General features: G+C 48.4%; 1 protein-coding gene across 1 annotated transcript in view; it reads right to left on the bottom strand.

Moving 5' to 3' along the window:
- Nucleotides 1-418: 418 nt before the first annotated feature.
- LOC129700701 (cAMP-dependent protein kinase catalytic subunit beta-like) overlaps nucleotides 419-14,545 on the bottom strand; it is a 139,500-nt gene continuing 125,373 nt past the window's right edge. The window contains 5 exon segments of the mRNA XM_055641291.1: nucleotides 419-954; nucleotides 6,726-6,800; nucleotides 6,802-6,891; nucleotides 8,925-9,047; nucleotides 9,816-9,911. Of these exon segments, the coding sequence (XP_055497266.1) occupies nucleotides 829-954; nucleotides 6,726-6,800; nucleotides 6,802-6,891; nucleotides 8,925-9,047; nucleotides 9,816-9,911 (510 nt within the window). The 3' untranslated portion in view covers nucleotides 419-828.

The following is a 14,545-nucleotide window of genomic DNA, read 5'->3' on the forward strand; positions in this document are numbered from 1 at the left end:
TTTGAAGGGGGGCTGGGGGTGGGGGTGAAACTAACTAGGACATAAAAGGCAACGGCTGTGGAACAAAGAGGAAGGAAACAATAAGAAAGTGGTCTAAGTTTCGTTTTGTGTTGAAGCACTGGTAGTGGTGTGTGTGTGTGCGTGCGTGCGTGAGTGTGTGCGTGAGTGTGTGCGCGCGTGTGTGTGTGCGTGTGTGTGCGCGCGTGAGTGTGTGTGTGTGCGTGTGTGTGTGCGCGTGTGTGTGTGCGCGTTTGTGTGTGTGTGTGCGCGTTTGTGTGTGTGTGTGTGTGTGTGTGTGCGCGTTTGTGTGTGTGTGTGTGTGTGTGTGCGCGTTTGTGTGTGCGCGCATGTCAGTGTGTGTGTTCGAGCATGTGTGTGTGTGAGCGTGTGTGTGTGTGTGTGAGTGCGCGCATGTGTGTGTGAGTATGTATGTGCGAGTGTGTGTGCGCGTTTGTGTGTGTGCGCGCATGTCAGTGTGTGTGTTCGAGCGTGTGTGAGCGTGTGTGTGAGTGAGTGTGTGAGTGCGCGCATGTGTGTGTGAGCATGTGTGTGTGCGAGCGTGTGTGCGCGTTTGTGTGTGTGCGCGCATGTCAGTGTGTGTGTTCGAGCGTGTGTGAGCGTGTGTGTGAGTGAGTGTGTGTGTGCGCGTGTGAGTAAGTGGGCTGTGCAACTGTGCACATGAACTATATGGCAAGTGGGGATCTCAGGCTTGTGGAATGAAGAAACTGGGTAATTGTTTCGATGAGTAAGATGGTGTCAGCTCCACCCCATCTGTTAGCACAGTACGGAGATCCCAATAGCCCTGATGGTCTCGTTCTCTTTTTCTCTCTAAAAATCAGCAAATTCTTTTGCGCATTTCTCGGTTAAAGACACACGGATGTCCTCCTCTTCGTAGTCGTCGAAGTTGCTGGTGTCGCCCGGGCCCCGACACTTGGGGATGAACGGAGCTTCCACCTGGAAACAACACACAAGCCCGTCAGTTCTGGCAGCAGAATTAGGCCATTCGGCCCATCAAATTCTAACAAAATTAATCAGGTGCTGGTTACACGTTTCTGTTGCCTGTTCTTCTGCGGAAATGACCGAGTCGTACAGCACGGATACAGGCCCTTCGGCCCAACTCATGTTCAAGGAACAGAATTAGGCCATTGGGCCCATCAAATCTACTGAACCATTTAACCATGACTGATGTATCGTTCCCTCTCAACCCTATTCTCCTGCCTTCTCCCCATAACCCGACAGCCAAACTAATCAAGAATCTATCTGTTTCTGCCGTTAAAATATCCACTGACTTGGCCTCCACAGTCATTTGGAGGCAATGAATTCCACAGATTCACCACCCTATGGCTAAGGAAATTCCTCCTCATCTCCTTCCTAAAGGAACGTCCTTTGATTCTGAGGCTGTGCCCTCTGGTCCTAGACTCTCCCACCAGTGGAATCATCCTCTCCACATCCACTCTATCCAGACCTTTCAATTACGAGTGAGGGGGGAAGAGGACAAGGTGACTGAACATGGCTGCCTTGTGACCATAATTGTAGAGCAGAGAACTCTCAGCAATCAAGCACACTTTCGTCAAACAACGGTTTAACTGCAGACCACATTAAAATCACACGCTAGCAAAAAAACCCAACAATATTTATTAATGCAATACCTAGAATACTGGGGGCATTTTTTTCCATCTTAAAATGCCTCCAATTCTCACAGGTTGCAATAGTGCACCAGCTCTTTCAACCCGACAAACAGGCCTCCACATCTGTGCTGTTCATTTGCATCGCGCAACATTTTCATTTCCTGTACTTGGGGCTGACTCCAATTACCCAAACCCTCACAAAGCAGGGGCAGCTGCGATCCACCCGCCCACGGGAACGTTCCCACCTTGCTCCACACGGGAATCAATCCCCGGGCATACGCCCCGGATTGGCGGTGGGGCTTCCGATGGGATGCTAACGGGTCAAAATCTGCGACGGCGAATCTGTGGAATTATTTGCCGCAGAGGGCTGTGGAGGCCAAGTCAGTGGATATATTTGAATGCGGAGATAGACAGGTTCTTGATTAGTACGGGTGTCAGGGGTTATGGGGAGAAGGCAGGAGAATGGGGTTAGGAGGGAGAGATAGATCAGCCATGATAGACAATAGACAATAGGTGCAGGAGTAGGCCATTCGGCCCTTCGAGCCAGCACCACCATTCAATGTGATCATAATAATAATAATAATAATAATAATAATAATAATGGATGGGATTTATACAGCGCCTTTCTAGAAACTCAAGGCGCTTTGCATCGCATTATTCATTCACTCCTGAGTCACACTCAGTGGTGGTGAGCTACTTCTGTAGCCACAGCTGCCCTGGGCTGATCATCCCCATCATGGCTGATCATCCCCAATCAGTACCCCGTTCCTGCCTTCTTCCCATATCCCCTGACTCCGCTATTTTTAAGCCCTATCTAGCTCTCTCTTGAAGCATCCAGAGAACCTGCCTCCACCGCCCTCTGAGGCCCCTGATTCTGGACTCCCCCAACATCGGGAACATGTTTCCTGCCTCTAGCGTGTCCAAGCCCATAATAATCTTATATGTTTCAATGAGATGCCCTCTCATCCTTCTAAACTCCAGAGTGTACAAGCCCAGCTGCTCCATTCTCTCAGCATATGACAGTCATATATGGCGGAGTAGACTTGATGGGCCGAATGGCCTAATTCCACTTCTATCACTTATGACCGTATGAGAATTAGGGGGAGGGTGGACACTGCCAGCTGTAAACACTGCCTTTAATTTTAATGGTGGACAATTTTCATTTAGTTTCAAGATGCAGCTTGGAAAGTGGCGTTTTGGTTCACCGGGTCTTATGCTGACCATCGATCACAGTATTTCCGTGTTATCCCATTCCCTAAACACTTGGGGCAATTTACAGAAGTCAATTGAATCTACAACCAGCACGTCTTTGTGGGAGGAAACCAGTGCACCCGGTGGAAACCACAGGGGAGAACGTGCAAACTCCGCACAGACAGTACCCGAGGTCAGGTTCTGACTCTGGTGCTGACTCTGGTGCTGTGAGGCAGCGGCTGTAACAGCTGCGCCACTTTGCTGTGTTTGACGCCCACAAAAAATTAACTGAATGAATAAAAGTGTGCTAATAAAATCGCCAAGTACAATGTTTGCTTTCCATGTTTTTATTCCCTCCCTGACTCCACCACTCCTCGTTGCTCGTTCCATCTTCTCACCCCTTCTCAGATTTGCCCCTCACATCTTGTCTAAGTAATTCCCCTCTCACCTTAAAGCTACCCCCTCTATTCTAAACCTGTAAGAAGGTGCTGGAGCACGGCGGCTCTTTGCGTACCCTTCTGAAAGGATCTTCATGACCCTGTCCCAATGACGTGACTTTTTCGGTGACTGTCGGCACCCATCATAGGTCGCCGAATATTTTCAACATGTTGAAAATTCAGCGGCGATCAGAAAGACACGACGACTCATTGGGTAACTAGGTGACTACACACGACCATTTTGTATTGTATTGTATTGTATTCAAATTTATTGTCATTGTCTCAATTTGAGACAACAAAATGAATTTCCCTTACAGGCAGTATCATAAAAAAAAAAAAATTAAAAAAAGAAAAAAAAAAAAAAGTCGCGGGGGTGCAGCCTGTATGGTCGTGAGTAGTCGCCCAAAGAGTCATAGCATCTTTCTGGTCACCGCTGGATTTTCAACATGATGATAATGTTCGGCGACCCTTAACGACCTGTGACGGGTACCGGCAGTTGCCGAAAGAGTCGCGTAAGCGGGACAGGCCCTTTCGATTAATTTATTATTGTCACATGTATCGATGTCAGTGAAAAACTTTTCTTTTGCATGCTGACCAGTCAGTGAAACGTACAAATGTGAAAGTGGGATAACAGAACTGGTAGAGTTGCTGCCTCACGGCGCCAGAGACCCGGGTCCGATCCTGACTACGGGCGCTGTCTGCACGGAGTTTGCACGTTCTCCCCGTGACCTGCGTGGGTTTTCTCCGGGATCTCCGGTTTCCTCCCGCATCACAAAGTCGTGCGGGGTGATTGGCCTCTGTAAATTGGCCCCACGTGTAGGGAGTGGATGGGATGACATAGAACTAGCCTAAAGGGGCAATGGTTTTTCCGGTGGGCGGCGCGACTCTGGTCAGCAGCGGCCTCTGCAGTCTGTCCGCGTTTTATTATTTTCTGTCTGTGTTTTTATGTAGTTTTTGTTATTTTTTGTCCCTTGTGTGTGTGGGGGGTCATGTCCTGGGAGGGGGAGGAAACTTTTTAAATCTCTCCCTGCACGGGAGACCCGACCTTTTCTCGTCGGGTTTCCGTTGTCGTTGGGGCCGCAACGAGGAGCGGCCTCCAACAGGAAGAGACCGGGGACTCTGGTGCTACGACTCACCATCATCGTCGCGGGGCTGGCCGAGTCCGGAGCGGGTGGAGCGTTGGAGGAGCACTGCTGCTGCTGCTGCTGCGGCCCGACCGGCGAGTCGGAGGCTTCAACGGCAGGTCTGTGGACGGCGGCACCAGGAGCCCGCGGGTCCCTGGAGGGAGACCGCTTTCCAGGGCTCTCGCAACGGCGACTTCCCCCGCCCGAGTTGCGGGGTTGAAGAGCTCCTGGAGCGGGGCCTACATCACTGCCCCGCGCGGCTTGGAATGGCCGCGGGACTCTGCGAGCGCACGCCGGGGGCTCTAACACCCGGCGTGGCTTTAATGGCCGCGAGCTTCGCCATCGCCACCTGGGGCTTTGACTTTGACTCTGACATGGGGGGGGGGTCTGGGGGGGGTTTGGGGGGGGGGTGAGAGGGGGTGGGTTGGGGGGGGGGGGGGGGTGGGGGTGGAGAGATAAGTGTATTTGGCCTTCCATCACAGCGATGTGATGGATGTTTATGCAAATTATGTTGTGTCTTGGGTCTATGTGTTTGTAATGTATGGCTGCAGAAACGGCATTTCGTTTGGACCTCAAGGGGTCCAAATGACAATTAAATGTATCTTGTATCTTGTATCTTGGATGGTCAGTACGGGCAGTGGGCCGAAGGGCCAGTGTCCGTGCTGTCTCTAAAACGAAAAAATAAAATGGTCCAACTTGAATTTAGGGTAATTGAGTTCCTTGTTGAATTAGAGTTGGCCAAGTTGGTGGCAAAGATCCTATAGCAGAGCAAGATGGTCCACTCAACGAAAATACGTAGTACGGTCATGGGCAGATTCATGGGTCATTTTCGGCCCCATTTCCGTAACCGGCTTCCGTCTCCGCACCAAAGATCCCGTAGGATACTAGTGCGGAGACGGAAGCCGGTTACGGAAACATCCTCGTAAAAATAAAAGTTATTTGGGAAAAATCTTCTCATTTTCAGAACTTTAATTTATTAACACAAACTGTTCCCCCGCAACGTTGATTACACTGCGAGTCGGGTTACTGAAATGGATGAAAAAAAGGCCCACGTTCTGCTTCGTTGCGTACTACACGTCAGCCCATTGCATTTAGAAGGAGTGGTCTATCTTGCTCCGCTATAGGATCTTTGGTTGGTGGTGGAGTGGGGGATGGGGGAGCAGGTAGGGCTACCAACGGTTCACTCAAGTGTTGCAAACACCCATTGGAAAGAAGCCAAAGATATCAGGCTCTACATGGGCAACTTGGTCACTGCTCGGGCGAATAGTAGACCTGGTGGATCAGAGGGAGCCCGCCAAGCGGTTGCCCGCGGCTGAATGGTAGACCCGGTGGATCGTGGATAGTTTGCACGCCTCGTTGTCACCTTCTCGTAGCTAACAATGACCTATTCTACATTTTGAAACATAGAAAATAGGTGCAGGAGTAGGCCATTCGGCCCTTCGAGCCTGCACCGCCATTCAATATGATCATGGCTGATCATCCAACTCAGTATCCCATCCGTGCCTTCTCTCCATACTACCTGATCCCTTTAGTCACAAGGGATCCTTGACCTCTGTCCCCTTTGATGTCTCGTTTTCACACCTGACCCTTCCATGTCACTCCTTTCCCTCTCCCCTGACTGTCAGACTGAGGAAGGGTCTCGACCCGAAACGTCACCCATTCCTTCTGTCCAGAGATGCTGCCTGTCCCGCTGAGTTACTCCGGCATTTTTGTGTCCACCTGCCTGCAGGAGGCAGTCGTTGTGCGCGCTGGGTCCGACGGACTGGAAGGGGGAGCCCCCCCGAGCCGGCCCCTGCTCGTCCCCCAAAGACCAGAGACCGGCCGGGAGGAGAGAGAGGAGCGAGGTTGGTAGGAGTGGAGAGGAGAGGAGGTAACCGGGTTTGGCCTGCCGCACCCACCCCCCCCCTACCAAGGACAAAGAGGGACGTGGAGATGGCTGGAGGCCTCACAACAGTCTAGGACTTGAGTATGGTGAGAAAATGGTGCCAAATCATGGTGTCTCTCGCATGCTGACACAGTAGACTATTTCTGTACAGTTTGCTAATCAGGGATAGGAGGCATGGCAATATTCTACTGGACTGTTTGTAAGAGAAAGAATTGTACTGTGTGTTAGCACTTTGCAGATGTGACAATAAACGCATTAATGAAGCGCAGGAGGAGCAGTTATAGACAATAGGTGCAGGAGTAGGCCATTCGGCCCTTCGAGCCAGCTCCGCCATTCAATGTGATCATGGCTGATCATTCCCAGCAGTTGTGGGAGGAATGATTGTACACGGTTCTGGAAGGCAGCCGAACGTCATATTTCCCACCCCAGCTCCTTGAGGAGGTTGGATCCAAGTACATACCTTCCTCTGGTAAATGGCAATCCAGTCCGTGGTGGCAAACCATTTGTGGTTCTTGATGTCGTTCACACCATTTTTTGAGATTCCCATATCGTTTGGTCAGATCCACCTGCAGCAAGTTCCGCAGCAGGTCTTTCAGGTCTGAACTGAAGTGAGAAGGGAACCGTACCTGAAAACAAGGCAGCGCAGCGCGTCAGTCCTGATGACAGCAACCTCTCCAGGTTTACAACATGGAGCTCAGGCGCACCTCTGTAATACACATCACCAATTACACCCGGGATCCCAGAGAGACTTGAGAGAAGTATATAAAGTTATGATAGGCATAGATAAGGTGGACAGAATTTAAGTTCAGTGACACTGTGTGGAATCAGGCCCTTGGGCCCACCGACCATCGACTGGGGTCTTTGCCTCAAAAAGGCAGCCAGCATCGTCAGAGACCCACAACACCCTTGCCACACTCTCATCTCACTCCGACCATTGGGAAGATGATATAGGAGCCTGAAAACTGTAAGGTCCAGGTTCAGGAGCAGCTTCTTCCCTACAGTCATCAGGCTATCGAATACGACAACCTCCACGAGGGGTTCTGAACTACATAGACTTGTGGGCATTGGTTTTGTCATTTTGCACTATTATTGTTTGTTTGTATTTATGTGTACGTATATAATAAATAAACGCGTATATATAATAAATAAATTCATATATGCACGTGAGTTACAGAGAAAGGTTGAACAAGTTAGGGCTTTATTCTTTGGAGCGTTAAGGGGGGACTTGATAGAGGTCTTTAAAATGATGCGAGGGATAGACAGAGTTGATGTGGATAAGCTTTTCCCACTGAGAGTAGGGAAGATTCAAACAAGGGGACATGACGAGAATTAAGGGACAGAAGTTTAGGGGTAACATGAGGGGGAACTTCTTTACTCGGAGAGTGGTGGCTGTGTGGAATGAGCTTCCAGTGAAGGTGGTGGAGGCAGGTTTGTTTTTATCATTTAAAAATAAATTGGTTAGTTATATGGACGGGAAAGGAATGGAGGGTTATGGTCTGAGCGCAGGTAGATGGGACTAGGGAAGAATAGGTGTTCGGCACGGACTAGAAGGGTCGAGATGGCCTGTTTCCGTGCTGTAATTGTTATATGGTGTACACACACATATACACACACAGATAACTGTTTTCTCCCCATTTATTACATTGTTTTCAGACTATCCTTTACATATTCTATTGTTCTGTTGCGTAAGAATTGCATTGTTCTGACTGGGACATATGACAATAAAAAACTCTTTATCAAGATGAAATTTCATTCCATGTCCTCTGACTTTTGATTAATCCGCAAATGAACGCTCATCTCCATCTACATCTCTTCAGATTTTTAAAATCCTATAAGATCGCCATGTAACCGCTATTTTAAGGAGGGCACACTTTCCAAGTGTGGAAACACCCTCTCCACATCCACTCTATTCAGGCCTTTCACTATTCGGGCAGTCAATAGACAGTAGATAATAGGTGCAGGAGTAGGCAATTCGGCCCTTCGAGCCAGCACCGCCATTCAATGTGATCATCCCCAATCAGTACCCCTCTCCTGCCTTCTCCCAATATCCCCTGACTCCGCTATCTTTAAGAGCCCTATCTAGCTCTCTCTGGAAAGTATCCAGAGAACCGGCCTCCACCGCCCTCTGAGGCAGAGAATTCCACAGACTCACAACTCTCTGTGAGAAAAAGTGTTTCCTCGTCTCCATTCTAAATGGCTTGAGCCCCTGTCCCACTTAGGAAACCAGAACGGAAACCCCTGGAGACCTTGCGCCCCACCCAAGGTTTCTGTGAGGTTCCCGGAGGTTTTGGTCACTCTCCCTAATGGTGGAAAGTGGTTTCCGCATAGTCGTGGCTTCTTCTATGTTCCTGCGATTATTTCAAAAAAACTAAAACCGGCCTCGACTAAAAATAGGTTGCTGTTTGGTCGAAGCCAGTGGAGTGGGGTTGCTATTTACTTACAGGTCACCAGAGGTTTCCGTTCAGGTTTCCTAAGTGGGACAGGGGCATTACTCCTTATCCTTAAACTGTGGCCCCTGGTTCTGGACTCCCCCCAACGTCGGGAACATGATTCATGCCTCTAGTGTGTCCAAACCCTCAACAATCTTATATGTTTCAATAAGTCAACTGGGAAGGCAAAGGGAAGTGCCTTGAACCAGGTTACTATGATCAAGTCTTACCTTTCCAGAGACGATCTTTTCGTAGATCTGTATCGGCTGGTCTGCGAAGAATGGAGGGTAGCCAGCCGCCATTTCATAGATTAGAACGCCCAATGCCCACCAGTCCACCGCTTTGTTATAGCCCTGCAAAATGCACACACACACACACACAATGTTGAGATGCTCTAAGACAGCAACTCTACCGCTAAGAGTAAGAGCAAAGGTCACACCGTCAATTACATTTTCTGAAAAAGATGGAGCAAAGTGAAAATGATCCTATGAGAAGCCGTCTTTGAAGGTACACAGATCATACAGCGGCAACGTTTAAAGAATGGTTCAGTACTGAGCCGCAAAGTGCACTGAATACAGGTTTATACAGGACAATCACAGTCTGAAGAAGGGTGCAGCAGCATCTATGGAGCGAAGGAAATAGGCAACGTTTCGGGCCGAAACCCTTCTTCAGGCGTTTGCCTATTGCCCCGAAACGTTGCCTATTTCCTTCGCTCCATAGATGCTGCTGCACCCGCTGAGTTTCTCCAGCTTTTTTGTGTACCTTCGATTCTCCAGCATCTGCAGTTCCTTCTTAAACAGTCTGAAGAAGGGTCCTGATCTGAAACGTCACCCATTCCTTCTCTCCAGAAGTGCAGCCTGACCCGCTGAGTTACCCCAGCACTTCGTGTCCGTCTTCAAACTTGGATTTATCATGTGCCCTGTTAAATCTGTCGCATGCCTGTTTCTGCATGACTTTTATACTTGTGGCTGCTGAGAAGTGGCTGCTAGTTCATCTTTCACTGTAAACATTCAATCCCCTTTGCAACAACTCCCCAATTCTTCTTTCACGAGACATCCGAACCTCCCCGACAACTGAACTAAACCTGCGCCCCGAGAGGTACAATCCTATCGCAAGCTTACCTTGCTGAGAATAATCTCTGGTGCCAAGTATTCTGGAGTTCCGCAAAGTGTCCAAGTTCTGCCCTTTACCCTTTTTGCAAAACCAAAATCGGTGACCTGCAAGAACATGGGGCAAACGTTAACGTCAAACGTCTTAAGGATAAGGGGGAAATCCTTTAAAACCGAGATGAGAAGAACTTTTTTCACACAGAGAGTGGTGAATCTCTGGAACTCTCTGCCACAGAGGGTAGTTGAAGCCAGTTCATGGCTTTATTTAAGAGGGATTAATGTGGCCCTTGTGGCTAAACAGGGGGTGCTGGAAGAAGGCAGGTACGGGGATACTGGTTGGATGATCAGCCATGATCCAGAATGGGGGGGCATGGCACCTGGGCAGGATCAAAGGGCCGAAACAAAGTTAATGCTTGTTTCAAACCACCCTGGCTTCAAATGATAAATAAAAACTGGTTGCTGGAAACACCAGCAGGTCCCAGAAAAACAAAGTTAATCATCAAACCACTGGCTAAAACAGTCCCGAAAGATCACTTAAAATGCACTTTCTGTCTTCCCAGAGCTGACAAGTATTTTCAGTGTTTGCAATTTTTATTTTCATTTCCAGCAGCTGCAATTTATAACAAGAGATTAATTAATTTGTATAAAGATTAATACAGCATGTGACCAAGCAGAGATCACGACTTTGTCTTTGGTACATGTGTAGAGCGGACACTATTTTAATGGGTGGCACAGTGGCACTGCTGCTGTCTCACAGCGCCAAACACCAGGTCATAAGGAATAGGAGTAGAATAAGGCCATTCGGCCCATCAAGTCTACTCTGCCACTCAATCATGGCTGATCTATCTCTCGCTCCTAACCCCATTCTCCTGCCTTCTCCCCATAACCCGACACCCGTACTAATCAACAACCTGTCCATCTCTGCCTTAAAAATATCCACTGACTTGGCCTCCACAGCCGTCTGTGGCAAATTATTCCACAGATAGTTTGCACGTTCTCCCTGTGACCACGTGGGTTTTCTCTGGGTGCTCCAGTTTCCTCCCACATTTCAAAGACGTGCGGGTTTGCAGCTCAATTGACCCCTCAGTACATTGCCCCTGGTGTGTACGCAGTGGGATAACATTGGTATAGTGCGACAAGGTGATGGATGGCGAGCAGGGAACTGATGGGCCGAAGGGTGCGTTTCCATGCTGCATTTTTTCAATCGATCAAACAAAAACTCTGATTGTAAGGTTGATAATTACAGACCACCAGATTAGACTGGCTTCATTTCTTTCCCAGAGGTCATTAGCGGGGCAGATGGGTTCAGAAAATGTGCTCCAATTATCTAGTGCCAGGTTGCTAATCACAAGATCAAGTGCTCTATTTCTGTTACGCTGAAATTGGAGTTCATGACTTGTTCATTGGGCTACACAAGGAACATGAATGGAAAACAGATTTAATTCAGATTCGTTTTGTTTTGAGATACAGCGTGGAAACAGGCCCCTCGATCCACCGGGCCCGCGATCCTCGCACACAAACACCATCCTACACACTGGGAACAATTTACAATTATACCAGGCCAATTAGCCACCAAACCTGTGCGTCTTTGGAGTGTGAGAGGAAACCGGAGCTCCCGGAGGAAATTAACAATAGACAATAGACAATAGACGCAGGAGTAGGTCGTTCAAGCCAGCACCGTCATTCAATGTGATCATGGCTGATCATCTACAATCAGTACCCCGTTCCTGCCTTCTCCCCATATCCCTTGACTCCGCTATCTTTAAGAGCTCTGTCTTGCTCTCTCTTGAAAGCATCCCGATAACCAGCCTCCACCGCCCTCTGAGGCAGAGAATTCCACAGACTCACAATTCTCCGTGAGAAAAAGTGTTTCCTCATCTCTGCTCTAACTGGCTTACCCCTTATTCATAAACTGTGGCCCCTGGTTCTGGACTCCCCCAACATCGGGAACATGTTTCCTGCCTCTAGCTTGTCCAAACCCGTAATAATCTTATATGTTTCGTTAAGATCCCTTTCTCACGCAGGCCACGGGGTGGGGGAATGTACAAATTGTACAGATAAGCACCCATGGTCAGGATGGAACCCGGGTTTCTAGTGCTGTAAGGCAGCAACTCTACCGCAGTGCCACTGTGCCGCCCTCATGAGTAAACCTCATGACTTCACGGGACTGTTGAAGGGGAGATCCTCAAAATGTAAAAATCCTGGACTTCCTCCACAAACCAGGCAGTGCAGAAGATGGGAATGGTCGAGTTGTGCACAAACTACACACACACACACACACACACACACACACACACACACACACACACACACAAACTACACACACACACAAACTACACACACACACACACACACACAAACTACACACACACACACAAACCATGGAATACTGTCAGGACTAATCAACAGTTCGCAAAGTTTGGTCGCTGATTGAATGTTAAAATTCTAACTACTGGAGCCATTGAAGCCAGAGCAAAATAAACAACTTTATTCCATTGAGAATGGAACTTGGGACGTTATGTTAGTATTGTACAAGATGTTGCTATGGCCACATTCTGACGACTGTATTCAGTTTTGTCACCGTGCTATAGGTTGGATGTCATTAAGCTAGAAAGAGTGCAGAGAAGATTTATGAGGATGTTTCCAGGAATAAAAGGGCCTGAACTACAGGGAGAGGTTGAGCAGGCTTGGACTCGATTCCTTGTAGCGCAGGAGTATAAGGTGTGATCTTACATAGCTGTAAATCACGAGGGGCTTAGATTTCATAAACATATACAATACTTAAGGGATTGGACAGGCTAGATGCAGGAAAAACGTTCCCTATGTTGGGGGAACTGGGGTCACCGTTTCAGAATAAAGGGTAGGCCATTTAAGACTGAGATGAGGAAAAACATTTTCACCCAGAGAGTTGGGAATGTGTGGAATTCTCTGCTACGGAAGGCAGTGGAGGCCAATTCACTGGATTTTTTCAAGAGACAGTTATATAGAGCTTTTAAGGCTAACGGAATCAAGGGATATGGGGAAAAAGCAGGAATGGGGTACTGATTTTGGATGATCAGCCATGATCATATTGAATGGCGGTGCTGGCTTGAAGGGCCGAATGGCCTACTCCTGTACATATTTTCTATGTTTCTACGGTTCTAGATAATCTCGTATCTAGGGTAGGGGAATCAAAACCCTTTTAAGGTGAGAAGGGCAAGTTAGGAACCCGAGGGACAAGTTTTACAATCAGAAAATGTTTAGAGGGGTATGGGCCAAATGGGACTAGCTGAGATGTGGCATGTGGGTCGGCATGGATGGGTTGGGCATGACTGTGACTCCTACCCCAGTCATTCCGTCTTCTCCTTTTCGGCAAAAGGTACAGAAGCTTGAAAGTGCGCACCATCAGACGCAGGAACAGCTTCTTCCCCTCCGTTATCAGGCTTCTGAACGGGCCTTCCATAAGCTAGGGTACTGTGCCGATTCACCTCCACCCCATTGTGGACATTGTCTGTGCAACTGGTGCTGAGAACTATATTCTGCACTCTATATCTTGCCCTTTGCTATACTGTATCCATGTATGGTAGACAAAATTACCGGAGAAACCCAGCGGGTGAGGAAGCGAAGGAATAGGTGACGTTTCGGGCCGAGACCCTTCTTCAGACAGAGATGCTGCTTCACCAGCTGAGTTTCTCCAGCAATTTTGTCTATCTTCGATTTTTCCAGCATCTGCAGTTCTTTTTTTAAACATATCCATATATGGTATATCTAAGCTGTTTGCATAACTTCCAAAACAAAGTTTTTCACTGTACCATGACAGGTGACAATAATAAACCTACACCCGTCAATCTGAATAAGAAGGGTCTACACCTGAAAGGTCACTCTCTCCAGACATGCTGCCTGTCCCGCTGAGTTACTCCAGCTTTTTGTGTCTATCTTCGGTTTAAGCCAGCACCTGCAGTTGCTTCCTACATTGCTCAGTTTGAGGAAGGCTGTTTATGTCCGTCTCCTCTTAAATGGGGTAAGGGGGTTGGACAGGCTAGATGCAGGAAGATTGTTCCCGATGTTGGGGAAGTCCAGGACAAGGGGTCACAGCTTAAGGATAAGGGGGAAATCCTTTAAACCGAGATGAGAAGAACTTTTTTCACACAGAGAGTGGTGAATCTCTGAACTCTCTCTGCACAGAGGTAGCCAGTATTGGCTATATTTAAGAGGGAGTTAGATTGGCCCTTGTGGCTAAGGGGATCAGGGGGTATGGAAGGGCAGGTACGGGATCTGAGTTGGATGATCAGCCATGATCATATTGAATGGCGGTGCAGGCTCGAAGGGCCGAATGGCCTACTCCTGCACCTAATTTCTATGTTTCTATGTTTCTAAAAAGGGACACATTGGATCTTAGCCGCCCTTTCAAAGGTACAACGGGCCACATTTTGCAGGCAAATACCAGCTGCATCGTGCATTTCTCCGTGGAATTGCCAGCAACTTTGGAATTTTGGCACGCTAGTAGGAAAGCAGAAGTTTCGGGTTTGTTGGCAGATGTTTTTCCCAGTCATGGAAGGCAGAGGGGAGTCACACTGCAGCACGGAAACTGGAGAGTCAGAGGCTGTGGGGACACCTGGTAGAAGTTTATAAAATAAGGTGGACAGTCAGATCCTTTTCCCAGGATGGAAATATCAAATACTAGTGGGCATAGCATTATAGACAATAGACAATAGGTGCAGGAGTAGGTCATTCAGCCCTTCGAGCCAGCACCGCCATTCAAT

The sequence above is a fragment of the Leucoraja erinacea genome, chromosome 10 (assembly GCF_028641065.1).
Source record: "Leucoraja erinacea ecotype New England chromosome 10, Leri_hhj_1, whole genome shotgun sequence".
Classification (NCBI taxonomy): domain Eukaryota; kingdom Metazoa; phylum Chordata; class Chondrichthyes; order Rajiformes; family Rajidae; genus Leucoraja; species Leucoraja erinaceus.